The following is a 26,844-nucleotide window of genomic DNA, read 5'->3' on the forward strand; positions in this document are numbered from 1 at the left end:
ATGAGAATTCACTCCAGGAATTCGTGAGACATTGCAGGAATGGGACAGACATCAGGCCACAGAGACCTTGACTTTATACTATTAAAATCGATTCAGTTTGTTCTGAGATGTTCATGAGAATGAGAAGGATGATCAACACAAACACTCTGCAGCCGAAGCCACACAACTGCACTCTAAATGAAATTGTGATTTAAAATACAAACTGTAATGCAACTGTTTTTAGCCGTTTGTTTTGCTTCCACTGAGGGACTCTGGTTTTTAATAAGCAGCTTAACATTTTCTCCTGTTTGTATTACTAGAAGCACGTTCTGAGCTCTCTTTGTTGTGGGTAGCTTTGCTTTCTGGAAGCTGTGCTAAACATAGTCTTCTTCCAACAACACAGTTTGTATGTGAGGGGATCATAAAATTCAACTGAAAATATGTTTTATCTTTGGATTTAGTTTGTTTTTATCACCTGTCTGAGAGTCTTGATGTTGCTCATCCTAATAGACTTAAGTCCCAGGTTGCAATTGTCTTCAATTATTAATGTAGAATAGAAATCCATAGGAGGAATCTCGGCTCCCAAATTACAGTAACAGGCGCAGTACTTACCAGTGGCACTGTGTGATTACTCCATTCATTGGACTTTCTGTATGCAAATCCAGCAGAAAGATCCTGAACCGAATCCAGCTGAGATTAAACCTCCCACCCCTGGATGCCTCTGTCTCATCTCACCAATCACAACAACAGAGCATCTTAACTGCTCTTTTGTGCTGACAGCAATGAAACTGTTTAGTGCTTCCCCAGTGTTTACTGAAGCAAAGTACCTTCTGCGTTTATGTGAAGTATCCTAGACTGTTATCCATGGAAATATACTGAAGGCAGAAGACTTGAGAGAGCACAAAATCAATCTGGAGCACTACTCTGTCTGCAAGTCAACGTTGAAGAGCTCACAGGCACAGATTCACAACAGCAGAAGCAGATGTCTCCAGCGGTTTTGACAGTTTCTGACCATCAGAAGAGTGAAAAGTTGCTTGACAATCATTTTTGACTAATGTATTCAAATCAGCCTGATTTGTGCAATGTTTGAACCACAATCAGTTCACAGCAAAAACAAACTGGACATTAGATTTCTGAAAGCACAATTCAGAGTGACAATGAGCCACACTGTCAAGTGTGACGCTTATAATAATTTCCTCTGTTAACATCACAGAAAATCTCACTGGAAATAGAGAGTAACACAAGAGTAACACTGCAATTCGGATGACCCTTCATTTCCATGTCAGAATGTGACACTCAGTCCTCTACTTTCAGTGTGAAGGATCTCAGACTGACAAACACAAGCTTTTCAAATTACATTAAATGGCTTAAAATCTGTTACACAGTTCCTTATGCACGCTAAAATAATGTGTTATGTCCATGATTCTCCATACAAATCTGTGCTTTCTTGGTTTTGTAAAAGCAAAATCCAGTATTTCTCTGTTTTGATCTGATAATAGATCGCTTTTCTGTGCATCCACCTTTTTGGTTTAGTGCCAGGTTTGGATTAAACATTATGTTAAATTTGGATCTTTGCCGATAAATTTGGCTGTGGCACTGACTCACAGTATCATGGCAACATGAGTCTCTGCACGTGTCTTTTCATGCACGAAAGTGTCAGTGTGTAGGAGGCTGCAAGCTGGTATAGTGCAGTGGGCCTCACACACAGACATCATTTATCAAATATGTCATGTGTTATATCTGTGTGTTACGGAGTCATGCTGTGGCATCGGCAGAAGTCTGTATGTTCCTGTGTCTTTTGAAGGGAACCTGTGGAAATCAATACTTTCCTGCAAGCAAGCGTGTGGGCAGGTGTGTTAAGGCAAACAGCGTTCGTGTGGTTGGTTAACATTATGTGATGACATGAAAGATGTTTTAATCAAGAAAAAGATGGAAATACAGGAGTATGAATTAGAAAATTCACTGACATTTTAGGGACTTAATTAATCATCTAAGTCTTTTATCAAAACAAAACAGCTTGAAACAGTTTCTGTTTTTCTCTGTTTTATTTCACTGTAAAGTTGATATGTTTGTTTGTTTGTTTGTTTGTTTGTTTGTTTGTTGTTTTTGTTTTTCCTCTGTTTTAATGTTAATCAAATAGAAGAAGCTATTTAAACACATCCTCTCTGGAAAAGTATAATATTGACATATTTTCTTTATCAGGAGTATTTTATTTATAGCTCCAACAAAAACCACAAGGCTCATTACATTGTAAATTAAAATGCCTTCATGCAGTAGAGGGGATTGAATTTAATTTGAAACATCATCAATAACATCTCTATTTAGCAAATGTGCCAAGTTCCTTTTAAACATACATTTTTTTTATTTTGTAGCTTTCATTATTCTTCATCAGATTTTTATTTTAGTCAGAAATATACTCCAGTAAGAGTTTGTTAGTCTGGATAATCCACAGATCTCAATAACAACAGTTTTGCACTTTCTACTGGTTCCAGAATCTGTGAATAATCATTAGTTGCATCTCTGTAAAAAGAGATAATTGTTTCAGCTAACACCTTTCTTTTTTACCACAGATGTCCCTTTGAAATCAGTGGAGATGCATTTGTATGACTATTCTATTGTATTTGTGTTGTTTGCTGCTGTGCAAACACTTAATAACATGTTTTACTGAGACTGCTTTACAGAAAACATGATCAGATTTGAATGGATATTACTTGTGCATGTGAGAGCACAGGGTTGTGTCCTTAAATGTCTTTGTTTCCCTCTTGTTGTTCTGAGTCATTACTCATATACTCACAGTCTCATCCATGTTTTCATATGTGCTCGCCTCCTTGTGCTCAAAAACTGCCAATTGCAGGCAGTGCATTTTGAGAGAAACACATTTTCAGTGGATTTTCTGCATGTTTGTCTTTGTATTTGTTGTATGGCCTACAATGTTTTTTAGAGTATCATTCCAATATTATCTCAGCTGTCTCACCTACTGTATTTCTTCCTCTTTTATAATAAGATTTGCGTGTAAACATACAAATCTAATGCCAAAATACATATACTGGACTTGGGAATTCACATTATGGCCAAATATTTGAGGAGACATCTGTACATACTTTAGTTATGTGCATGTGTGTCCACCTGCTTTTGCATAGTTCATAAATAGCTTTAGAAGCACACTTATAATTTCAAAATGACAACCTGGACTGTACAGATTGTAGCAGAGCAAAGTGAATTTCACACCAGCACTCACGTAATTGTAACCTAAAACTAATGCATGACAGATTTTAATGGTAAACACCTGTTTTAGTTTGTGAACTAATGGTAGACAATGGTGGCCAGAATGTGGTCTACTATGGAACCCATTGATGTTGTTGATATTTAAGACGTGACTCAGTACCAGCGCCCCCAACTCCAAAGAAATTAAACCACTTTTTACAGAGGAGAAGGTGATTTGTTGTTCAAGTCCTTCCTATTGGTGACAGAACATCCTGTCTGGAGCATTACCTCCTGTTACAGGGTTCTGGGGGGGTGTAAGTGTCTAAGGGCAGAGGCTGCATGTTGGTGAACATGACTGTAACAGGTCATAATCCTCTTGAGGCAAATATGTGATACAGGGCTTCACTATATAAATAAATAACTTGATCTGATTGGATCTGATTTCGTTGTGGCCTGCACAGAGCCCTGACCTCAACCCCAACACCATCACTGACTACAAGCCTTATTGTCCAGTGAAGTCCAGGAGCAAATCCCTGCAGCCTGCTTCCAAAAATGGAACCTGTTATTCCAAGTGTGGGGGTGGTTATCGCCGTCGGTTCAAATCCACGGTTTAGGAATCAGAATCACATATGGGTGTAACATACTTTTGGTGAGGTAGTCTAAATTCAAAAATGGCCTCATTTGTCCAAGATCCTGGCTTGGTCTGATTCACCCTCCACTAAATCGCCCACTCCCTTTCCTTTTTCTCCTAGCAGCTCTTTATTCGCTCTCCTCTTCTTTTCCTCCTTCCTTTCCTCCCTCTTTGCATTTCTCTCCATCTCTCCCACTCTCTCCTTTCTTTCTCTATATTTCCCTGTCGCTCATCTCTTATCCCTCCCCCATCTGTGGGAAGCTGCCGTTGTGCGCATGTCGTCGATGAGTCAATTTGTGGAGGCAGTGCACGCACGCACACATACGTGCACGTGCACACACAAAGACACACTCACACACATACATATCCTGTCTCCCACGAAGGCATCTGTTTCAGTCTGTCTCTGTGAGATGCAGCACCAACAGAGGAGAGAGGGGGAGACAAGCAGAGGAAGGGAGGAAGAAGAGAAGAGGGAGGGATAAGAAAAGAGAGGAAGGAGACACAGAGAGAGCAGAGAGAAAGAGGAGAAAGAAGAAGAAGGGCAGGAATTAAAAAGAGAGACAACATGATGCTGCAGCTGAGCATCTCTGCCTGACTTCTGAGGAGTTTGGACTTGGACATGACAGAGATGCCGCATCCAAGAGTCTGAGCATCTCCAGTTTGTGTGTGTGTGTGTGAGAGAGAGAAGTGTGCATTAATGTGTGTGAAGCCATGGCGAGTGCTCAGCCGGGGGTCCATGCATTGAAACTCCAGCCTGCCTCCATCTCTCTCACACTGAGGAACGGAAGCAACTTCATTAAATGGGACGAGGTAAGAAGACTGATTTCCTTAACTATTAATTGCCAAAAAAAAAAAAAAACACAACTAAAAGGTCTTTAATATAGTCTTTTTGCTTTTTAATTTTATTTTTTGTTTTGCTGTTATTTATTATCAAATATAAATGTTTTAGTAAGATAAATGTTACCGGGCTCCTAAATGGCGTTAAGAGAATGTGGCTTTAAAGGGAGTGAGAGAAAATGAGGAGGAAGAGGAGGAAATGTGCCATGTTGTCAGATGTGTTTACTATTCATTTGTTGATTGAGTTTTGGCAGAAAGTACCTGTGGTTAGATACCAGAGAGACTGTGTGAGAGAGAGAGCAGAGAAATGCAGTGCTGGTCAGTTTCTCTGTTGCCACCTGTTGGTATGGAATCTATTTGTATGGATTTACTGTGTGTGTGTGTGTGTGTGTGTGTGTGTGTGTGTGTGTGTGTGTGTGTGTGTGTGTGTGTGTGCGGTGTGTGTGTGTGTGTGTGTGTGTGTGTGTGTGTACTTGATTTTGAATGTGTATAAACTACATTTAAGCACCAACCCTACATGACCATTAAGTGTCACAGTCACATGCATAATTGTAGGTATTTGCAGAGTTGTGTGTGTGTGTGTGTGTGTGTGTGTGTGTGTGTGTGTGTGTTGGTATGCTGAAGTACGATGCCCTGACAATGAGAAATGTACTGTCCGGTTGCTATGGTAACTGGCATGATTACTACGACCTAAACAGATCTGATGTGTGTGAGAAAGAATGGATGTTTGGCTGCGTGTGTGTAAATCAATGTAGTTGTAAAATATCATTAATCTTACTTACAGAAGAACTAATCCGCTGCACGGTTGGATCAATTCACCGTGATTGAAGCTAGTGTGTGTGTGTGTTTTGATATTTGAATTTCTCCAACATTTCCAGGGCTGTGCTTTATGAAAAATAGAATTGGTTGCTATGCCAACAAGTGACAACCAGGCATCTAGTTAACCATCTTCTGGGCTTTTTTTCTAGTTTTTATTCTGAATGTAGGTTGCTCTGCTATGAGCATAGCAGCTCAGAAAGCAGGATTCAAGACCTTTTCAGAAAATAACATCCAAAGAAATACTGTGTACTGAACTTTATAGGCGCTGACATCTGTACAAATATTTTTGCTGAATCTTTTTTTAGTTCTTTTTGCATATAACAAATACAGTAACTTCATGTTAACTGATATGATGTGAGTTGCAGTCTTGTCGCACAGTAAAAACAAAAACAATATTGCTATAAGCTTTAGTGTTTGTTGCCCTTACGTTTACTTGACTTTAGTTTTGATATTTGATCTAGACAGTTTAATTATTCAATGCATAATAAGCTCAGAGAATCAGAAACTTTACTACTATATAATGTACTAAAGAATAGCCGACAGTAATCAGGAGTGCAGATGCAAAGTCTTTAGTTTTTAGTTTAAAATTCTTTGTTGGATTATTGTATCAATTAATATGCTAGTGTCAGTTAAGCAAACACTGCATATATTGCCAAATGTTGATGTGTTGTTTGTCACATCGCACCTTCCTAGTTGTAAAAGCTAATACTTATTAAACTAATCTCTACAATACATTATATAACTGTCTGAGCTGGTTCATCAGTCATACATTTCCACTGTATATTAATAACAAGGTGAAGCAGCTTCACAAATATGATACTTAGTGCTTAACCAAATTGTTAACATGTAATTTTATAGATGTAGAGAAGAGGGAGGTACCTCAGGGCTCCTTCCTGGATCCCATCTAATCTCTGTCTAAAGTTTCCTCAAAGTGAAAGTTGATCAGTGAAGTCAACCAGCTTCTCTGAAATTGTGTTGTAAGAATTAATTGGCTAAAACCCCCCTAAACCATTTAACAGTTACTAGAAACATTTTGGTGATGTTATTACTGCAAAATAGGATCACACCTGTTAGTAAAGGCACAGCATGGGTTCACATACTTTTGCCACACACAAAATTATGAGACTGGATCATTTTCCCCAATAAACAAATTAATGCATCAAATTTTTGGTCTAATTTTTTAAATTGTATTTATCTAGTTTTAGGGCCTAACTTTCCATTGCTAATTTATTTAAAATGGTGCTATGATATTGATACAGTAGTAAAAAAAACAAGCTGATTACATGTATATATTATTTTTTTGTTTGGATACTTTTCCTGAGAGTCTAACTACATGAACTGCTTCTCCGTGTGTGCTTAATAGAAGCTGCCGTTGACGAAGACAGACACTCTGTCACGTTGGGTTACTGTAGCAACAAGCACAATATTTGGACGTCATGACAAATGAACGGCACTGACAGTTACACTGTGTCCAGAATTATTCAATGTGCCCTGTTTAACAAGCACATTTGAAAATGCGTAATCTGGTGTGTAATCAACTGAGATTCTGGACACTTGAATAAATCACAATCATTTTACTCTGAAGTAATTTCACATATCGTACAATACAGTACAATCTATATTTTATCAAATGACAGGACAGGACTGGAAAGGCATCACTTCTAATGTTGAACCTACAATTGTCGCCCAAATCTGCAGCTTACCTCATTTTTTCAGAGCTTTGTAGTGAGTTTAAGCTTCTTGTTTAACTGCCCAGGCCCAAAGTTTACTGACTGGTTTAGTGTCATTTTGTCATTTTTGGCTGAAGTTTGGCTGTTTTTAGAGGAAAAACGCTTTAAAACCCACCGTACACCGTTCACTGTCAGCTGTGTATCAAATAACAGGTAGACACAGCAACTAGCTGGAGAACACAACTAAAGGAGACTGAACATTGTCTATGAATCAGATATTATTTCTTATTTTCTTTTTTACAATCTGTTTCATGCTTTTTTAAGTTTGCTGACTGTCTTCTCTTCCCCTTTAGGATTTGTCTACTGTTACTCCAGTGACCCTCCATGTGGATCCACATGGATTTTACCTATACTGGACCGACCAAAACAAGGTTTACAAGCAGACATACACACATATAAACACTGTGTTTTCTCTACATCTACAGCAGGCCCACTTTATTTTGTTGACTGCCCAGATGACATGAGCCTTGTATGAAGCAATCTAGGTCATAATAATAATAATAACTAATTGATTAGTTTGAACAACCAGGGTTTAAGTAAGTGACTAATCTGAACTCTTTACCTAAATTCATTGACTCTTGAAGAGTTTTTAGATACCGCTTTAATGAAATCAAGTAGAATTTCTTGAAATGTGAGAACACGTCTGACTCAGAAAATCTCCCGCTGTGAACTACATGTGTGAACGCACAACTCTGCACATTGTCTTTATATGATGTGCAGAGCTGTTGTTGTTAAAACAGCTATAATAAAATGTGGTTATGATAAATAGGAAGGAGAGGACATTATTCAATTGATAGCATTGGTGTATTGCACACTCAGTATGAGTAGCAATTTTGCCAAAAATCATGATACACACAGAAGGAGCGTAGTTATCTACAATGCTGACCAACAGCAAAGAGTCACAATATTTCCTAATAACAATAACAAGCACTGTGAAAGATATGTTTTTGTTTTACCTTGTCGTCATAGACTGCCAAACAATTATATAATATGTGCATGTAAACATGTACTAAACCTGTTTACTGTGTATGAAAATATCAGCTGAACACATGTATCCTGAAGGAGCTGTAGGAAAGACACGCTCATTGATTTTCACAAACATGCACACACTTCCTCTTTCCCTACAGGTGGGCTTGAATCCTTAACAGAAACCGGGATGGTGCCTTTTTCTCCCAGATGGCAGCTAACTGTGTGTGTGTGTGTGTGTGTGTGTGTGTGTGTGTGTGTGTGTGTGTGTGTGTGTGTGTGTGTGTGTGTGTGTGTGTGTGTGTGTGTGTGTGTGTGTGTGTGTGTGTGTGTATGCGTGTGTGTGTGTGTGTGTGTCTTATTTCATTAGGACACAGAGCTGTTGGACCTAACCCTTGTAAAAGATGTCAGAACGGGTAGAAGCACCAAAACACCCAAGGTACTGTTGCTGCTCTGCCTCCATTCACCTCTTCTATACCTGTCACTCTGTATGTGTGAAGTCTATGTTATCTCCTCCGCATCACATCACACCTTAGAGGCACTTTTCTACCTGCTAATTGTGTCTCTATGACATCTAAGTGACCTCTCAGTGGATGGTCACCGACAGCCTGACGTTGGCCAGTAGTCCCTCTGCAGAACAACTCATGTTTTCATCATTCAGGTTTCAGTATTGTCTTATTTCTTATTTTTTATTTCTAGTCTTTCGTACCTTTTTGTTTTGTTTTTTTTTGTCTTTCACCATCTTATTCATGTACTGTATGTTTTATTCATCTAATGAGTTTGTTTTTGAGGCTGCTTAATTCCTGTCATTGTTTTTTCTTTCCACCACAAGAAAGCACTTTGTTGTTATAGCTTGAAAAGAGCTCTATAAATAACAATCATGTGATATATATTGTTCAGTGACTTATTAACATCAGCTTAAAACAGGCCCTGTTCTTCCACAACCTCTGCATTTATTTGTTCACCAAGAAATTCATCTATCAAAGTCATACATATCTTTATTGTGATCACATTTATTAAAATCCATCAAGAAATCTAATCTTATGATTAGGTTGTGCATCTTTATTTCCAACAGCTGTGCTGACTGTGTTTAGTCCTGTGCCAAGTACACTTCAGTTATCCCTCCATGTAATGGATCCCAGAGGGGTTCAACCATAACTGAACATTTATTAAATTAATAACTTCTTGTCTTTCCACCATCTTGAGTGGAACAATGTACAAAATGGTTAAAAAAAAGTTTTTCTTTTGTTATTTTGTTTTGTTTTTGTCAGCAACCAGTTTACAAAAATGTTTCATAACCAATAGTTGACAGATTACAACCTTACGTTAATAACCCTGGTTAAAACATTGTCCTATAGCTATAACTACTACACCCTCTTTGCAAACTGTCCAAACACCCTAACAACAGGTATTTATTTCTCAACAAAAATGATTTCCTTACTTTTCAGCCGCACATTTTATAATTGTAGTAAATGGCTCCCGTCTCCCCTCACTCACCCCGTCCGTCTCCTCTCTCTGTTCCCCCAGCATGGCTTTGTTTCAGCTGACAGCCTTCATTCTGTGTCCTCCAATAGGAGGCCAAGCTGCGGGAGCTGCTGGATGTGGGAAACCTGGTTGGTCGCCTGGAGAACCGCATGGTTACCGTGGTTACGGCTTCAGACCTTGTAAACGTCAACCAGCTCAACTTTATCGCTACGCAGGAGGATGAAGCCAAGGTACTGAAGTCAGTGCAGTGACGATGAAGATGACACCAGTTGTTATGATGACGACAACGATGATGATGTTGGTGATGATGATGATGATGATGTGATTTCTGCAGGTGTGGTGTGAGGAGCTGTTTTCTCTGTCTTCCAACCTTTTGAGCCACAATCTCAACAGAGACCACAGTCTGCTGAAAGCGTGAGTACATGTACACACTTCAGCTTCAGCCTGTTTAAAGTCTGGTGACAGTCTTTATCTTTACTATGGTCAACAAATCTTAAAAAATACTAAAACCTACAATGAAATAATTCTATCAAGTAGTTTCGGTGTATGCGAAGACTGGAATACCATGAACGGTTCACAGGGTCGGTGAAGCACTTTATTTGGAGTCAGTGCCTCAAACACCATCCTGCTGCCCTGAAAACTGAAATGAAATGAATAAATGAAAAGCTAGAATTTCAGTTTTGAAGTGACTTTGGATCATGGTTTAGGATTAAGAGACTATGTTCAACCTCACTCTATGTCTCCTCATCACACATCCGATTGTAGGTCCCAGAATCTACTGTGACATCTACTTTATTTCTACCAGGTGTCTTTGAAATGACAAAGGAATCACATTCAGCTTTTCATAACAGCTTGTTTCTAAAAAATAGATCTATTAATAGTAAATAGTGAAGAACGAGTTTGGTTTTTATTTTTGGTGACCAAATTTTCACTGAGCTGTTTAACTTTCTGGCACCCAGTATTTGTAGAATTGTTCCCATCTGCGATTAACAGCCGCTCTCTTTCAGATCCATGTTTAGAATAATATGGATCTATTTGTGACTTCCATGAAAAGAATCGTTTTCTACCAAATTTATATCTCTCTTCTTGCAATGAAGGCACAAAAAGCTGACTTACTGCACAGAACTCCATTTGAAAAAGTGTGATTTTTCTCTCAAAACCTCCCACAGTTGTTGCTGTCTTTCTAAACTGTAGTGTAGGTGGGAAGATTGACAGCTATTCATTGTCTGCTAGCATCATAATTATCCTCATATATTCACTAAAGTTTTATATTAACTGTTCCTCTCTTTGGTGGGTAGTTCTCTGACATCTGTGAAGTTTGGGAGCCTTTAATTAAAGAAAGAAAAATTAAATGTGAAATGCATCTCACAGCTTTTGTATACCCTGTTTTTCAGATACGTCAGGTTGACTCTCCAGCCCAATGCAGAAGGGAGAATTCCTGTCAAGAAGTGAGTTCCAGATTATTAATACTAATCTTAAGAATCAGCGCTTCTGTCCAAAAATGACTGGACCATGACTTTGAAGCATGTGTTACAGTAGATGGCTGAGGATGTGAGGAAATAGCCTGATGAAATCTGCAGAGACATGCACAAACTTAAACTTTGTTCTTTCCTGTCCCTTACTTCCAAAAATAAACTTAATTCCACGTGCACTTGGGAAAGCAAAAACAGGGACAGGATCCATGAAGGTGCTTAATTCAGCACTGACCTGGTAATCAACCACTGCCAGAGCATGAGATGGATAATACAGTTCTGATGGAAAGCTGTATTTTAGAAGCAAACCAGAAGCAGAATTAAGGTCAGTTGGTAAGTGAAGTTAGACATTTTGGATGGTCGCTGAGAAATCCAGTGAGGACAACTGTTCAAGTTTTCAAGTCCAGTTTTAAGGAATGTGTTAAAGGAAGTTTTGGAGAGTCGGAGGAGGACATTTGGAGGAGTCACAGAAGTAAATTCAGGGTGGTTAATTAGAGGGGGATGTCAGGAGAAGATATTTTAAGAAGTAAAAATGTAGGTTTTGGCTCCGTGACATGTTGTGGTTAAGGATGAGCTGATAATGGTGTGATGTCATTGTCTGTTGCAGCATCGTTCGACTGTTTTCATCAGATAGAAAGAGAGTAGAGAACGCCTTGGAGAACTGCAGACTGCCCTACGGACGGGTAAAAACCCTTCTCATAAGTTTGTATTAATATTATTGATGCACATATCGGCTGCTTGTTTCAGCTTTGAAGAGCCTTCACTGTGGATAACTACAACACACAGTCTTTTTGAACTTTATACGTCTTTTCTCCACATTTTCTATTTGTCATTGAAGCTTTTATCTAATGCCTTTTGTCCAGAATGACTGCACCGAGTGCACAGAGGAGTGAAATGAGCTAATATATTTGAGTCATCAAGTTTTGAAGCAAAACTAGAAAAGCAGCAACGCAAAGAGTCGGATTCTTGGTTCAAAAGAATAATTTTGATAGAATAAGTAGGAGAGTGAGTTTATGTTTTTGAAGGTTTGAAAACATTTTTACAGCAGGTAGGATGCAGATAAAATATTAGATGTTCAACCACAGTGTTTTATTTCCTTGTCTTTTATTTGTGGCAGGGTGACAGTATCAAACTGGAGGACTTTACTCTTGAAGTTTACAGGAGCTTCTTGGACAGTCTGTGTCCTCGTCCTGAGCTCAGCAACATCTTCAAACTGCAGTAAGTGTTGATTTACGGCTACAGCTCATGAGCTCTGATCAGCTCAGAGACTTCTTAACGTTGAAGAACCCACTTGTACAAAATGAGCTTTTTAAGTGTGTTGTTCTTTGCTTCAGGCCAATTTCTTTGATATGAGAGAATGATGAATAATCATTCATCTTCTGCCCCACTTGTGCACAGAGTGGGATTAAAGAGAGATGCTGTGTCTTTAACTTTGGAGTGTTATTCAAAGTCTTATTGTGTTCAGCAAATTCAAACTGCAGTAACTGGTGTTTTTATTGATCAACAAATGGGTTCAATTTATTAATCGGTCTATAGAGCTAGACAGCTCTAGACAGCAGTTCACACAACGTTTAAGACATATCTGGGCCATTACTCCGTTTTATCATCCATGTTCTGGACTCTTAAATAAGGTCAAGTCTGTCTTTTTACAAAACCTGAAGACAACTAAATAGTGCCACTACACAGGACATTATACATCCTGTAGTATCTTCTAACCTCCGCCGATCCTGCTGTTCTGTAGAGGAGGGAATGACGGGACGTTGTCAGTCGATCAGATGACAGACTTCATCAACAACAAGCAGAGAGACCCGAGGTTGAATGAAATCCTCTACCCACCTCTTCGTCCTGCACAGACACGCACTTTGATGGAGAGGTACCAACATGACCAGGCACAGCTGAAGCAAGGTACAGACGCAACACGTTTTTGCATAAACAGTTCGAGACATCATTAGCTCGTCTGCTGTGTTTGTTAACAGCCTGTATTGTACCCTTGTACTGCATGTGTACAAGGACTGATACAGAAATACTATTTTAGCCCACACACACGCCCACAGAGTGTAAACAGCTAAAATAAGCATCACAATTGTGTTGCGTCCTGCCAGAAGAGAAATTGGCCTCCAGCAGCGCCTATTTCAGGAGAGGTTGTTATTTTGTTCATGTGTGATCAAACCATGTAAAACGGTGACTTTAGTAAGACTAAGACTTGTGTTTTTTATTTCTATTGATGTATTTTCATGATTAATCTCTTGGTCTTTGGTAAATGGTTGCTACTAATTGGAAATATGTTAGAGTTAGGACATTAGTTTGTGCCTCAAGTGAACCATCTGGTCCTTGAATGACAGGAGTACGAGTTGTGTTGTATTCTCGACCTTCGTCAGGGTTGTCACTTGTCATCGATCCTGTTTGTGATTTTTATGGACAGGATCTTAAGGCTCAGCCGTGGGGATGAGACTGTCTGGTGTGGGGACCACAGAATGACTTTACTCTTTAGGTTGGGATTGAGTTGCTGCCCCCATGTGAAGCAGCTCAACTATTTCTGGGTGAAATGTGGGGTGAGACTGAGTGTCAGCAGTGATGTGGTAATTTACCAGGCTGTTGTGGTAATTAGGAGGGCTGAGCCACAATAAACCAACTGGTCCATGTTCCAACCCTCACTTGGTCCGACTTTCACCATGACTCAACCGTAGATAAGCAGAAGATGATGAATGGAAGTGACGGAAAACATGATGCAATTTTCACTCAAGTCCTGAAACTAGATAAAAGGAACCAAATTAAACAAATGAGACATTTTGACATATTCGTTCTGCTTTATTCTGGTTTTGTTGGGTCGTTGCTGCATGATTCACTTTCTGTGGTGCTTCAGTTCTCGGATGGATACCTTCACATTCCTGAAGAGTTTTTATGTCGTTCTGAAACAGAGGTAGTAAATGAGGCACACTTTGATTTTGGTGTGATCTTTGTTGGTCAGCCACTCGTGGGGAGGGTCACATAGTGCTGAATGTAATAATAATAATAATCTGCCTGACGGTCGACTGGTCGAGTCCAAACTCTTTTATTCTAAGGTCTTTAGAAATCTTTTTATTCTGTTTTAGCTCATATTTATGTTCTAAAAGGTTCACGAACCTTCAAGCACCACAGCACCTACATATAAAAACTAAAGAGTTGCTTTGTAGTGTTAACAGACATTTAATTTGTACATTAGGATTCATCACATAAAAATATGTAAGAAACAATAAGATTGAATCAATTTTAAACAAACTATAAGAAGCAGTGTGTCGTTTAAGACCTTCCTCATATTGTTTACGTTAGTGACTAAGAGATCAGCTTTCTTACTTTCTCTTATCCTCACCTTTTTTGTGTGTGTGTTATGTAGGCCTTATCTCTCTCCAGGCGTTCTCCAGTTATCTGTCCAGTGATGAGAACGGAGTCATCCCACCAGACAAATTAGATCAGTCTGAAGACATGAGCTTCCCCCTGTCTCACTACTTCATCAACTCTTCGCACAATACTTACCTGACAGGTATGCACTTAGAGTACATCCACACAACTCTGCCACAGCTTCACTATGTTACCGCAGTGGGTTAATTAGCACCAACTGCTTTATTTTCTACAATCAAGACAGCATATCTTTTTATGTTTTGACTAACACGTCCAAAATATCCAAACAAGATGGCAGCTCAGACTCTGTGGACGCAGCAGACTGTCAGGGGAACATGAGGCTCCATAATGAGCCTTTGTAGTGCTGATGTGTCTTTACAACAAAAATACACAAGACTACAGAAACAGAACCACAGCTGATCCGTACTACCGAACAGACCAGAAAACCTACATTCACCCTTTCAGTCAAAATTCAGGTTCAGTCAAAGGTCTCTTAAACAGTAACACGCTTATTGTTTATTATGTTAAATAATATAAAATCCCAAACCATAATATAATAACGTGTTTTGTTTGAATCTGTCTTATTTTAGTTCTTGTCCATGTGTTTCAGCCGGCCAGCTCGCAGGAAGCTCCTCCGTCGAGATGTACAGGCAGGTCCTCTTGGCAGGATGCCGCTGTGTCGAGTTAGATGTGTGGAAAGGACGAACTGCCGAGGAGGAACCTGTCATCACACACGGCTTTACCATGACATCAGAAATCTCCTTCAAAGTGCGTACACGTTGTAGTGTCACGAGTCTCTCAAGCCTGTAGTAAATCTGTTGTTTTTCTTACTGTGACCTGTTAGAAACAGGTTATATAAACAGAGCTTTTCTTTACGTTTCCCTGCTTAGAAATATTTCTGTGTTGTGTTTTCCAGGAAGTGATCGAAGCTATTGCAGAGTGCGCCTTCAAGACCTCGCCTTTCCCTGTCATACTGTCTTTTGAAAACCACGTGGACTCGTGAGAATCTCATTATTAATTTTAATTCAGTTGTTCTAGATGACTGATAACAATATGAGGTGTTTAATAGAGGTGTAACAAAAAAACAAAACTTTGCATTAGGAAACACATTGTGTCTATGTTGGAGCCACAGGGATCAGCTCTCTGTCAGCTGCAGCTCTCATGCACTGTGTGTGAGACGTTCAGGGACATTACGGACTGTAGGTCTGTGTTTTGAACCCAGTAGCATTTAGCGTTCCAAAGTATCATTGATTTAATAAACACAATAAATTAATTCAAAGTAAATGCATGATAAATGAGTTAATTAAGCTTTGTTTAGTCAGGAAATTTCAATGCAATCAAGATCTCTTTTCGAGACCTGAGAAAAAATTACAAAAATAGAATTAACAATAAGACATAATTAAAATTAAGAATAAAGATAAAAAATACAGCATAGATTACGATGACAAAATAGTGAAAGAAGACTTGATGATTTTAAAATTGCATAGTTTAATTTCTAAATGTGTTTAACTTTTCAAACTAACCTTTTTTTTCTATTTATTTACCTGTTCATCCATCAGGTTGAAGCAGCAGGCTAAAATGGCAGAATATTGTCGATCCATTTTTGGAGAAGCGTTACTGATCGACCCTCTGGACAAATACCCTGTAAGAGCACACACGAGACAAACCTTAGATGAAAATGTTTTCAACTGATTACACTTAATGAGGTACTCGTTGCACTGTTGTGTCCGTTATAGCTGGAGGCAGGTGTCCCGCTTCCCAGTCCTCAGGAGCTGATGGGAAAAATTCTCATCAAGAATAAGAAATCCCACAAACCGTCCAATAACACAGACACCAAGAAACTGACGGACCAGCCTGCCAATCAGAGCAACGAACCCGTGTCTCCTAGCAACAACACAGGAGGTAACACACAACAACAAACGGGCCCTTATTCAGAAATCCATGCGAAACGTGTTGAGCTGGAAGGAAAATATTAAAGACACAAACATGAGTCACCACCAGAACCAGCTTCATTTCTAAAAGGTCCCATCATGGTGTCATGGCTTCAGCGCGGCCCCTGACGAGTTATTCAAGTTAAACCTGAAGGAGAAGGAGGATAAAACATCATGGTATCATCACAAGCTGAGCATCACTTATTTATTTATAAATGTTTTCTTTTGAACAACTTTGGGGTTTTGTTAGACGTGCTCATACCTCACATTAATCAACCATGCATTCATTTCCAACGTGACTTTAGACAAAGGGACAGCTCTGCTCCAGCCCTCTGCGCCCCATCAGGGATGTCTCGGTAATGAGCAGGACATCCCAGAAGAGGTCGGAATCTCAGAGCAGCAATTAAACAGCGGTGCAGGGGGAAATTAGGGAGTCTTATTGACACGGCTGATGTGAAAACACGTCTGGGACCGACAGGCCGGCCGTGCACAACAAGCAGACGAGTAGCTGAGCTGAAGTGCGTACTCATGTAGTGACTGTGAGCCTCTACACGAATGTTGGAGTAGGCTGAATAATCACCTGCAGAGAAGTTAAAGCAGTGGGTTGTTTACAAAACTGCTGCTGTCTGGTTTATATTCTCATGTTTTGTGGGTTTTGTATGATCAAATGGTGTATTCATGGACAGATTTCAATGTATGTCTAAAGTAAAAAAAAAGCTATTAGAGGACAGTATGTTTCATGTGAAGTCAAATTACAACCTCAGTAACAGTAATCAGTAATCCTGTGTACACAGTGTCAGGTTTTACTCTGGTCTTGGGATGAGGATGAAGACTTGTTTAACTTCAATTTTTAACAGAGATGGAAGCTGAGAGTGAGGAAGATGATGATGATGAAGATGATGATGGTAAAAAGGTCAGTGGTGACATCACACTGAGCTGAGGGTCATTGCTGTCGCCATTTGTTAATGTTTACGAGTTTTTATTTTCATCACGCTCATGCTTTTGTCGTTGTTGATCTTGTTATTTACTGGTGGTTGTTGTTTCTGCTGCTTCTTGCTGTCGTACGTGATTTGTTTTCGCTGTTGTCTCTGCAGTGTGTTGCTGCTTAGTTCCCCTCTTTGTTGTTGTTGTTGTTTATCATTTGGTTTGTTTACAATGGCTCTCAGCTTTAGTCTTTAAAGTTGTGATTGAGTTTGTGTCAAGTTTGTCTCCACAAACATATAATTGTGGGGGAACGTGGAGTCTTTGTGTACTTGTGTCTAAGAGTGAATGTAAATGTGTTGTTGGAATTGGCTTCCTGTGCACACTTGTTGTTGGAAATTACTGTTTGCTGTTTGTTCACTGGTGATGCTGCTGAATCAGTTTCCTCCAGACACTTGCCAAACATGCATTACTGGAAATTATACATCCATGAGACCATTAAATGCAGCACTCCTATTCCTGTTGTCATTTGTTCCAGGGCTCAGCAGAGCGGGAGGCTGTGGCTACAGAGGAAATGTCAACTCTGGTTAACTATGTCCAACCGACCAAGTTCAACTCCTTCGAAGCGTCCAAGAGTAAGAAACACTGATCAGAATCCTCCCACTTTGTGAACTACGAACATTTTGTCTTCACACTAATTTGAAACCTGGACACAAAAATTCCTAAAAGAAAGACACGTATGTAGTTTGTGTCTAATGTTGGCTCTGATGTGTCAGGTTAGAGACATACAGGTGGTTTAAGATCAGGATGAAGTTTTTATTTCTCCAGACGTTTTATAAATTATATGTAATTCTTTTCATATTTTCCTCTCACTGAGTCTTTGATGAAAATATAATAATGTGTGTACTGACTAAGTGTGTGTGTGTGTGTGTGTGTGTGTGTAGAGGCAGCCCGCTGTTACCACATGTCGTCTTTTGTGGAGACCAAAGCTCTGGAGCATCTCACAAAGTCACCAGTGGAGTTCGTAGAGTATCCTTGGCAACAGTTACCACAGTTACCAACATCAGTGTTCCATGGCAACCATTTGTATACTTTGTTCTTCCTGTTTTGATTCTGAACCTTTAGGAGCCTAAATTTCTATTATTTTAATACTATTATCTCCTCTATTGAGACCACAGGGCACTTTATACGTACTATGTAGTATAAAACCTACCTACTACAAGTCTTCTTCTACTTCTACATCATCTGTTGTTGTTTTTTTTTTGTTTGTTTTGATAACAACATAATATCTGACATTTCTGTACATGTACAAAGAGTGTTGTAACTGATGTCTGATGTATTTTATGTTTGCTCTTGTGTCCAGCATATAGGATGTGAGCAGGAATAAAACCAACCACCTCTGTAACTGTCCTTAACGTTACATTAATCAGATATAATAAATACCAGCTGAGTCGAATATACCCTAAAGGAACCCGAGTGGACTCCTCCAACTTTATGCCTCAGCTCTTCTGGAACGCTGGATGTCAGCTGGTAGCTCTCAACTACCAAACTATAGGTAAAATACTTCAGAAGTTAGTTACGGTTGCAGTATTTCTATGTGGCGTCAACAAATTCAAACTCCTCCTCTATTTTCAACTATAACACAACTAACACACACTTTTTATGTGCACAGTCACAGTCTTGTATTTTTTAAAACCAAAACACAACAGACACTGTCCGTCCTACGCAGTTACTCATAGATTGCACTGATGAATCAACAAGAAGAGAATCAAAGACTTGGACGTGTTCCAGCTGCTGGTCACCTAACAATGTCTGGGGCAAAATGAAAAGGAAATTTACTTTGCACAAACAAACAGCACTAACTACACCGGTGACTCAGGCTGTATCTCTATGGTGTTATGTTCATGAATTTTCCAGATTTGTCCATGCAGCTGAATCTCTTCATGTTTGAGTACAACGGTCGGTGTGGATATAGACTGAAGCCTGAGTTCATGCGACGGCAAGACAAACACTTCGACCCCTTCACAGAAAACACAGTGGACGGCATTGTCGCCAACACCCTCTCTGTGAAGGTACAGAGAGTGGTTCCCCTCTGTGTTGAAGCCTGCAGAATTCCCGTTGCAGCAACATGCTTTGTATTACTACATCGGTTTTGTCTCTGTAGGTGATTTCAGGCCAGTTCCTCACTGAGCGGAGGGTGGGGGTGTATGTGGAGGTGGAGATGTTCGGACTCCCTGCAGACACCAGGAGGAAAGCACTGAAGACGAAAACCTCTCAGAACAACAACGCCGTCAACCCAGTGTGGGACGAAGAGCCGATCGTCTTCAAAAAGGTGAGATGAAGCCGAGAAACACGTGGGAACAACCGATTTGAGTCAGAGTCAGATAACACTGTCTGTCTGTGTGTTGACGGTGTGACCTCTGACCTCTCTGAAAGGTGATTCTTCCTACCCTGGCGTCTCTACGGATTGCTGCTTTTGAGGAAGGAGGGAAGTTTATTGGTCATCGGATTATTCCAGTGTCGGCCATCAGACCAGGTCCTATGTTCATTTATTTGAACTCTTTTATCCTTTATAGCAGTTTTGCTGTTTTTGTTTTGATATATTTTGAAATATTTCTTTAGGTTATCGCTACATCGGCTTGAGGAATGAGAAAAATCAATCTCTGATTCTATCCGCTGTATTTGTCTACATCGAAGTCAAAGACTACGTCCCAGACACATTTGCAGGTACAAACTTCTGTCTAGTCAAAATGTCTCATTCGGTGTGAGCTCTCTACAGTGTTTGTAAGTGGGATTGGAGGTTGTTAGGAGACATACTATAAACCAGGAGTCGGTAACTCTGGTCTTCGAGAGCCGCAGTCCTGCTTGTTTTCCAACTATCTCTGCACTTCCCACTGCTGATTACCTGGATCGGGTGTGTTCAGCCAGTCACAAGCTATAAGTTGTTGGAAACCAACAGGGCTGGGAATGTCTAAAACCACGGTTGTAAATGGGTGGATCATTAAATCACACAGATCCAAGTTGCATTACTTTATTAACTGCAGTATACTACAAGGACCTATATCACTTCTTCATATTTGTCTCCAGATGTGATAGAGGCTCTGTCCAACCCTATTCGATATGTCAACCTCCTGGAGCAGAGGTCTAAACAGCTGGCAGCTCTGACTCTGGAGGACGTGGAGGAGGACACGCAGCCTGAGGTGAGTCTTGTTTCTAGTGTTTTTATTTTTCTGTCTTGACACCCGAACATTTGTCTGTAGTTTCTGTTGGTGTTGTTGTTCAGGATGAAGCCGACAGCTGTGCAGAACGTAAGAACGACATGAAGTCAGCTCCTCTGGAGAACGGACTCAGCCCCATCTCTGGCCCTACAGGCCACACCCCCATCGCCACGTCGCCCAAGGCCTCAGCAGCCAATCAGCAAGCAGCTACAACAGGTAGAGTTCACCTCCAAGGGAGGACACCCACACACTTTCATAACGTTTACTAATTAAGGTAAATCTTAGATATACTAGTACTAATGATTTAAAAAATCAACCTTTTAGCTTATTTTGTTGTTGTGTTTTGTTTTAGAAGCAGCCAAACCCGCAGCAAAGCATGAAGATCTGGTTTTAAGTGTTTTGATAGGTAAGTAGTTACGTACTGTATTTCTGAAATTCCCAGTATGTAATAAAGCACTAACAGCTGATTCAATAAGATTTAATATACTGCAGGTGTAAAAGTAGTAAAACATGAAGCATGAAACCATACTGGAGCATTTAATCATCAATTATCAGTGATGATTGAATTAAAGACTGTATAATAAATTGTATTAATGACTGCTTTAAGAGAAAACACCAAAGACAGACTTAATTAATTTGATACTCTGTCCTCTGTACGATCCTCGTGGTACCAGACGTCCCTGTGTGCTCCATCGAGAATCTGCAGCTGTCAAAGGTTTACCAGAAGGAGCAGAGACGTCAGTTCAAGGAGCTGAAGGAGTTAGTGAGGAGACACCAGAAGAAAACCTCAGAGCTTCTCAGAGAGATCAACAACAAATACAAGAAGATGGCCAGACAGTGCAGCAAGAGCAGGTGCACACATACACATACACACGTTTCAGTGTGGGTACGATTCCCTGCGCATACCTGGGTAGTTATTCATGTGTGTGTGTGTCCATCAGAGGTTCATGTTCTGACACCGAGAAAGACGAGCGCCTGCAGCAGCTGAGGGACGAGCAGCAGCAGCAGCTTCTGACCCTGAGGCAGGAACAGTACTACAGTCAGAAGTATCTGCAGAGAGAACATATAAAAACGGTAAAGTCGAACACACCGGCTGCTGACTGCTGACCCCAGCCTCAACCCGAGTTAGTGCCTCTAAAATGTAGGTTATCTATATTTGGATGAATGACTAAATTAAATTCCCCCTCCAGTCAGGCATTAAGATATTTAAAAAGACTCTGCTTTGAATAATGAACTGTGTTACTCTACAAAATGTCCATTTTACTCTTAATGGAGAAAAATTCAGGATCTTCTGGATTAAAGTTTAAATGCTCAAACCAAAATGTCTCCTACTTCACCACGTAGTCTATTCTCATTGCATGTGTGCTGGAACTTATAAACCTGTGTATCACGTAACCTGTGTTTTTTAATACTGACAGTTTGATTTTCCACCAGCTGATCGAGCGACTGACCAATCTGGCTGAGGAGAGTCACAACTCCCAGATGAAGAAGCTCAAAGACATCTGTGACAAGTAAGAAGAAACGGAAGTTTGTGATGAATCCCAAAAATAATGACACCGAGCTACTTTAATAATAATGAAGGGATTCAGTTACGTACCTCAGTACGATGCTGAGGTTTTTTCATTTGAGTGTTTACTATTTAACATATTTGTTAACTGAGCTATTTTTATTTGAAAACGAAGATTAAGAGTATCACCAAAGTGATACATAGATGTTTGATACTTACATGTTTTATTCAACAAGATAATCTTCACAAATTACCACTATTAGATTTTAATAATTAGATTCATTAGCCTTTCCTTGTAGCATAAGTCTCACGTAATTTTTTCAAAGACAAATTAAAACCCACTGAGAACAGCAAAAGGAAGCTGGACGTGCTAAAATAAAATTAAAATTATCTTTATTAAATATGCTACTGATAAACAGGGTGACAATGAATCAGTGCAGCACAATTGTGAAAACCACTGTGCTCTTGTCACGCACAGGCCTGAGCTCCAACACAGCACACTGTCACCCTCTATTGGAGGCACTGCAGGGAAACTCAGTGACTATCCTGCCTCGTCTGTTCCACACGTGCCCTCTACTTTCTCATCCACCACATTTAAAAGACTTTTATTAAAATAATCACAGGTCTGTTCATTTAAAACTATTCTTAACTCGCCCGACCTGCGAGATCCAGGCTGAAGATTAGAAGAGGAGTCGACATGTTGCGTTTCCTCTGTAAACTCTGCAGCTGGATGGTTTTTCTCCTCCTCATTTCCTATTTCTGAGACTGATGGTTCATCTAACAACACAACAACAACGTCCCAAAATGTATTTGATGCTTTTTACTTTTTGTATTTGGTATATAAATGCAAATTAATGTTGTTTTATTTTGGCCAAAACATTTTCAATGAGAACATTTTATGTGCACTTTAAAATATTTTGCAGATCCCTCTCAGCATATTTCTATTTCACCGTGAGCTCAAACTTTTATTTGATGCAGCTCCATCATCATTAGCAAAACGAAACCAGGTTGAACATTTACATATTTTTAAAGTACTTTTGCACCATTAGCTCTGATGTTTTTCCTGCTGCCGTAGGGAGAAGAAGGAGCTGAAGAGACAGATGGATCGAAGGAGAACAGAGAAGATCAACCAAGCGAAGACCAAAGAGAAACATCTGGCTGAGGAGTATGAGCCATAAACACAGACACATCGATGTCCATCTGCCACAGTTCTGCCTTAATACCTCCTGTCGCTCATCTATCTCCTTCATTTGATGTTTTCTGCAGCTAGTTTTGTCAGATTTAGCCAAAACTCAGCTGAGCTCAACTCGTCTGTCTGTGTTTTCCCAGGGAGAAGATTGAGATCAATAAATCCTATGTCAATGAAGTCGTCCACAACATAAAACGGGTGAGGATTTTCTTTATTGACTTTCCTCTACACTGAATACTTTAGAGATAGGAATGATTTATTTAGGGTGTCTAGCTGCTGCCCAGTCTCTCTGCAGCCATAGACACTCATCAACTCTCTGTTTCTCTGTCTCCAGCTTGAGGAGACTCAGACAAAGCGCCACGATCAGCTGGTGGAGCAGCACAACGAGCTCCTGCAGGAGATACAAGACCAGAAACCAAAGGTAACAGAGAAAAGCTGCTCGTCTTAATACGTCTACATGAGTGAAACGCACCTCTTACCACTTTGCATGCTTCACAATTCACAGCGGCACGCGGCTCCAAGCTGCTGCTGCTGTCTGTGGCTCCACACCCACACACTTTGGGAGCAGCACAGACGTCAGCATGAGGCATTTAAATGATGTAACCTGCCCTCTGGCAGCCATATTGAAGCTGTTGGCAGTAAATGCTGACAACAGCAGGCTGCATTTCTAAATGTACAACCCGTCTTTGTCAACAGTAGGAAACAAGGAACAAGGCCAATGTTGTGATCACCGCTTTATTTCCCTGATTGTGTGTTTACGGAGTCTGTAGCTAATCCTGTTATCTGCCTCCAGCTGCAGGGAGCCGTGGAGGCAGAGTTTCAGGAGAAGTTCCAGTGTTTGCCCGGAGAGATCGAAGACTTCCTGCAGGACAGGAAGACAGAGGTCAGAGGTCACAGCAAGTCCCGATCATCAACCCCTCACGAAACTCTGTCGGAGGAAGATTGAAGGGAGAAACGATTCCACAGAAGTAGAGCGAAATAAATCGCAAAAAGATCAATACAAAGTAAGAAAGAGAGAAACTGATAAAGGTGGTGAGGGAGAAAATAAAAGACTGTTACTTCACTTGTTAATGGACGAATGCTTTAATGATTTATTTTGTAATTCCATTCAAGCATGCACTTGGCTGTACCTCATCATTAATCAGACCCCATTTACAGACAGAAAACTGAAACTCAACCGTTTGTACTGCATGACAACTCTATCTATCTATCTATCTATCTATCTATCTATCTATCTATCTATCTATCTATCTATCTATCTATCTGTCTATCTATCTATCTGACTCTATTTTATATGCACACAGGGGAGACCTACAGTCCAAACAACAGATTTTTTCAAGCATTAAACCAATGAAGAATCATAAATTGCTATGTTTATACAGAATAACAAGATATTTACTGTATTTGTTTCATGGACCAACCTGTTCACACCCACACAGTTGCTCACATTCACACTTTCACTGCCCAGTACATCCACAATCTGACGTGTCGGCCTCTGAGCAGCTTTGCTGGAGCAGCTGGAGGTTAATGGCTGTGCTCAAGAGATCCACATTGGTGGGAACGAGTATTTTAAAATGGTTTGCATATGTTAGTGTATAATGAATCTTTACCCTGTCACAACAAAATGCCCAACATCAGCCAGAGGTGGCAAAAGTTCCCAAACTCAATGCTCAACGTTTGACTTACAGTAAGTACTCTGCTACACGTACTGATACTAAACCTACAAATTCAACGAGACAAACACATATAATACTTTAATCCTGAGAATTTACTTTGCAAATGATCAACATTTATTTTAATTCTTCAACTCAGAAGCTGAAACTCTGTTGCAGCTACACATCAGTGAAACTGAACGTACCATGAACTCATTTCACATTTGTTTCCTGATGTTGAACAAAAACAGCAGCTGATTTTAACCACGTCGTGTTAGCTGGAGTAAAAATCTATAATTTCCCTAAGTAATAAAACGGAAATGCTCAGGTCAAGTACAAGTACCTCAAATTGTGCTTGAGTGCAGTACTTGAGTAAATGTGCTTAGTGTCTTCTTACCCTCAAATAATCTTTTACAATCGTGATGAAACAAACTGATGTTGGTCCTCCCAAAGATAGCAGTACACACTCACAAACACACAGTTCTTCAGCTAAATTATAATAAACACATTTTGTGATATTTACTTATCTGTTTACTTCTACGTCCTGTCAATGCATCTATTATTATTTATTATATCTATTCTGCTCCTCAATCTTTTATTGAGTCGTCACTAGTTGGATTCTGCAGCTATAATTAATTAATTGATTTATTTATTTATTCATGACATTTGAGGAGAAAAATCACTTCAGTGGCAGATTCTGTTAAGTTATTGAAAGCATCAGGACATGCATGGATCATCAGACTGCTGCTTCTGTGATGTCTGAGTGAAGACAGAGCACAAGCACAAAAAGAATGAAGTGGAATGAAGTCATTTTTGAGCTTTTTCAACATTTTACGTGTTTACGAGAAGCAGAAACACTCGAACGTCTGCTCCTGCTGCATGATTTGTTTTATCACTGATAGATATTTGTTTATTGTTATTTTCATGATGATTAAGTAAAAAGAACCTAATTTGTAAAATGGTTCCAGATTGTAAGAGAGTTTTTGTTTTTCTTTTGTAAAAATGTAAAACAAATGAGGCTTGTCACCTTTTTTTTGTACAGTGATCTTCCAGAAAATTGTTGGAACACTTCCCGTGTTTTTGTTTTCTTCTACACGACTGAGGCTTAAGCTGCGTTCAACAACTTTTTTTGCAGAGAATCTTCTTTAAATCGATTGAGTCGAACAGTCTCGGCCACGGTCTGTACCTGACCTCGTCAAAGTAGCCTACACTGCATTCTTCATGGCAATATATCCTCTAAGTACCTCACTGTTAAATTTGCTGTTAAAAACATGTTTGTCAGGATGAGGTTCTCCAACAAAAAGCTTGTTGAACGCACCCCTGCTTTAGTGATAAAACTGAGCATGCTTTATTGTCCTGGATTTCTCCATGAGTTGTTGCTTGGTTTCACTGAATGCCATTTTAAAATACTATTAAAAGATTTGATCTAAAACATGAGACGCTCTCTTGTTTGTAGGTAATTACTGTTGTCAGCCGCGTCAGGACAAGATGCTGAATTCATCTTTGTTCACAGAACTTTGCTGTGATGTGACAGTGTGGGTTTTCACAGGGAGGCAGTGAGCTGGAGCTGTCGTGGGGGAGGACGGTGGAGGAGGCTTTTCAAGCTGAGACGCGGTCTGTCATGTTTTCTTATCATCGTCAAACGCTGTAGATGTGTTGGATGAACTTTCAGCCAGTACAGACATTTACTAAGATAATTAAACAGCAGTAAACGCAGCACATATCCTAGATTTCAGCTTCCATCCCTACAGATTATAAACACAGGCTGAAAATGAGACACAACATGTGGCTGTCATGTCATTTGTGGGGATTTTGTGTCTCTATTTAGTCACTTTCAATCTGAATGTGGGTCAGTTTGTGTCTCTGTGCTGTGTTTGTCATTCATTTTCATCTCTTAATGGATATTTTTGACTGAGCTCTGGGAC

General features: G+C 39.8%; 1 protein-coding gene across 1 annotated transcript; it reads left to right on the plus strand.

Annotated features, from left to right (window-relative positions):
* Window positions 1-4,281: 4,281 nt before the first annotated feature.
* Window positions 4,282-26,356, plus strand: LOC113158045 (1-phosphatidylinositol 4,5-bisphosphate phosphodiesterase beta-1). Its single transcript, XM_026353710.1, has 32 exons — window positions 4,282-4,624; window positions 7,494-7,571; window positions 8,537-8,605; window positions 9,741-9,881; window positions 9,986-10,065; window positions 11,046-11,099; window positions 11,731-11,806; window positions 12,241-12,341; window positions 12,865-13,028; window positions 14,497-14,643; window positions 15,112-15,269; window positions 15,418-15,500; window positions 16,061-16,145; window positions 16,238-16,403; window positions 17,290-17,345; window positions 17,892-17,988; window positions 18,298-18,382; window positions 18,784-18,908; window positions 19,271-19,425; window positions 19,518-19,685; window positions 19,790-19,889; window positions 19,976-20,080; window positions 20,441-20,553; window positions 20,637-20,787; window positions 20,924-20,977; window positions 21,246-21,423; window positions 21,513-21,645; window positions 22,006-22,082; window positions 23,154-23,243; window positions 23,408-23,465; window positions 23,602-23,688; window positions 24,061-26,356. Exons 1-32 carry the CDS (start codon window positions 4,526-4,528, stop codon window positions 24,211-24,213), a joined length of 3,486 nt encoding a protein of 1,161 aa, XP_026209495.1. The 5' UTR covers window positions 4,282-4,525; the 3' UTR covers window positions 24,214-26,356.
* The last annotated feature ends 488 nt before the right edge of the window (window positions 26,357-26,844 follow it).

Source organism: Anabas testudineus, chromosome 15 (genome assembly GCF_900324465.2).
Source record: "Anabas testudineus chromosome 15, fAnaTes1.2, whole genome shotgun sequence".
Lineage (NCBI taxonomy): Eukaryota > Metazoa > Chordata > Actinopteri > Anabantiformes > Anabantidae > Anabas > Anabas testudineus.

Bases quoted from the DNA above. Each gene is read 5' to 3' on its own strand.
- LOC113158045 (XM_026353710.1), top strand. From the start codon at position 4,526: ATGGCGAGTGCTCAGCCGGGGGTCCATGCATTGAAACTCCAGCCTGCC. The intron at 17,989-18,297 runs GTAAGAAACACT...GTGTGTGTGTAG, and splicing joins CTCCTTCGAAGCGTCCAAGA to AGGCAGCCCGCTGTTACCAC. The intron at 23,466-23,601 runs GTGAGGATTTTC...CTCTGTCTCCAG, and splicing joins TCGTCCACAACATAAAACGG to CTTGAGGAGACTCAGACAAA.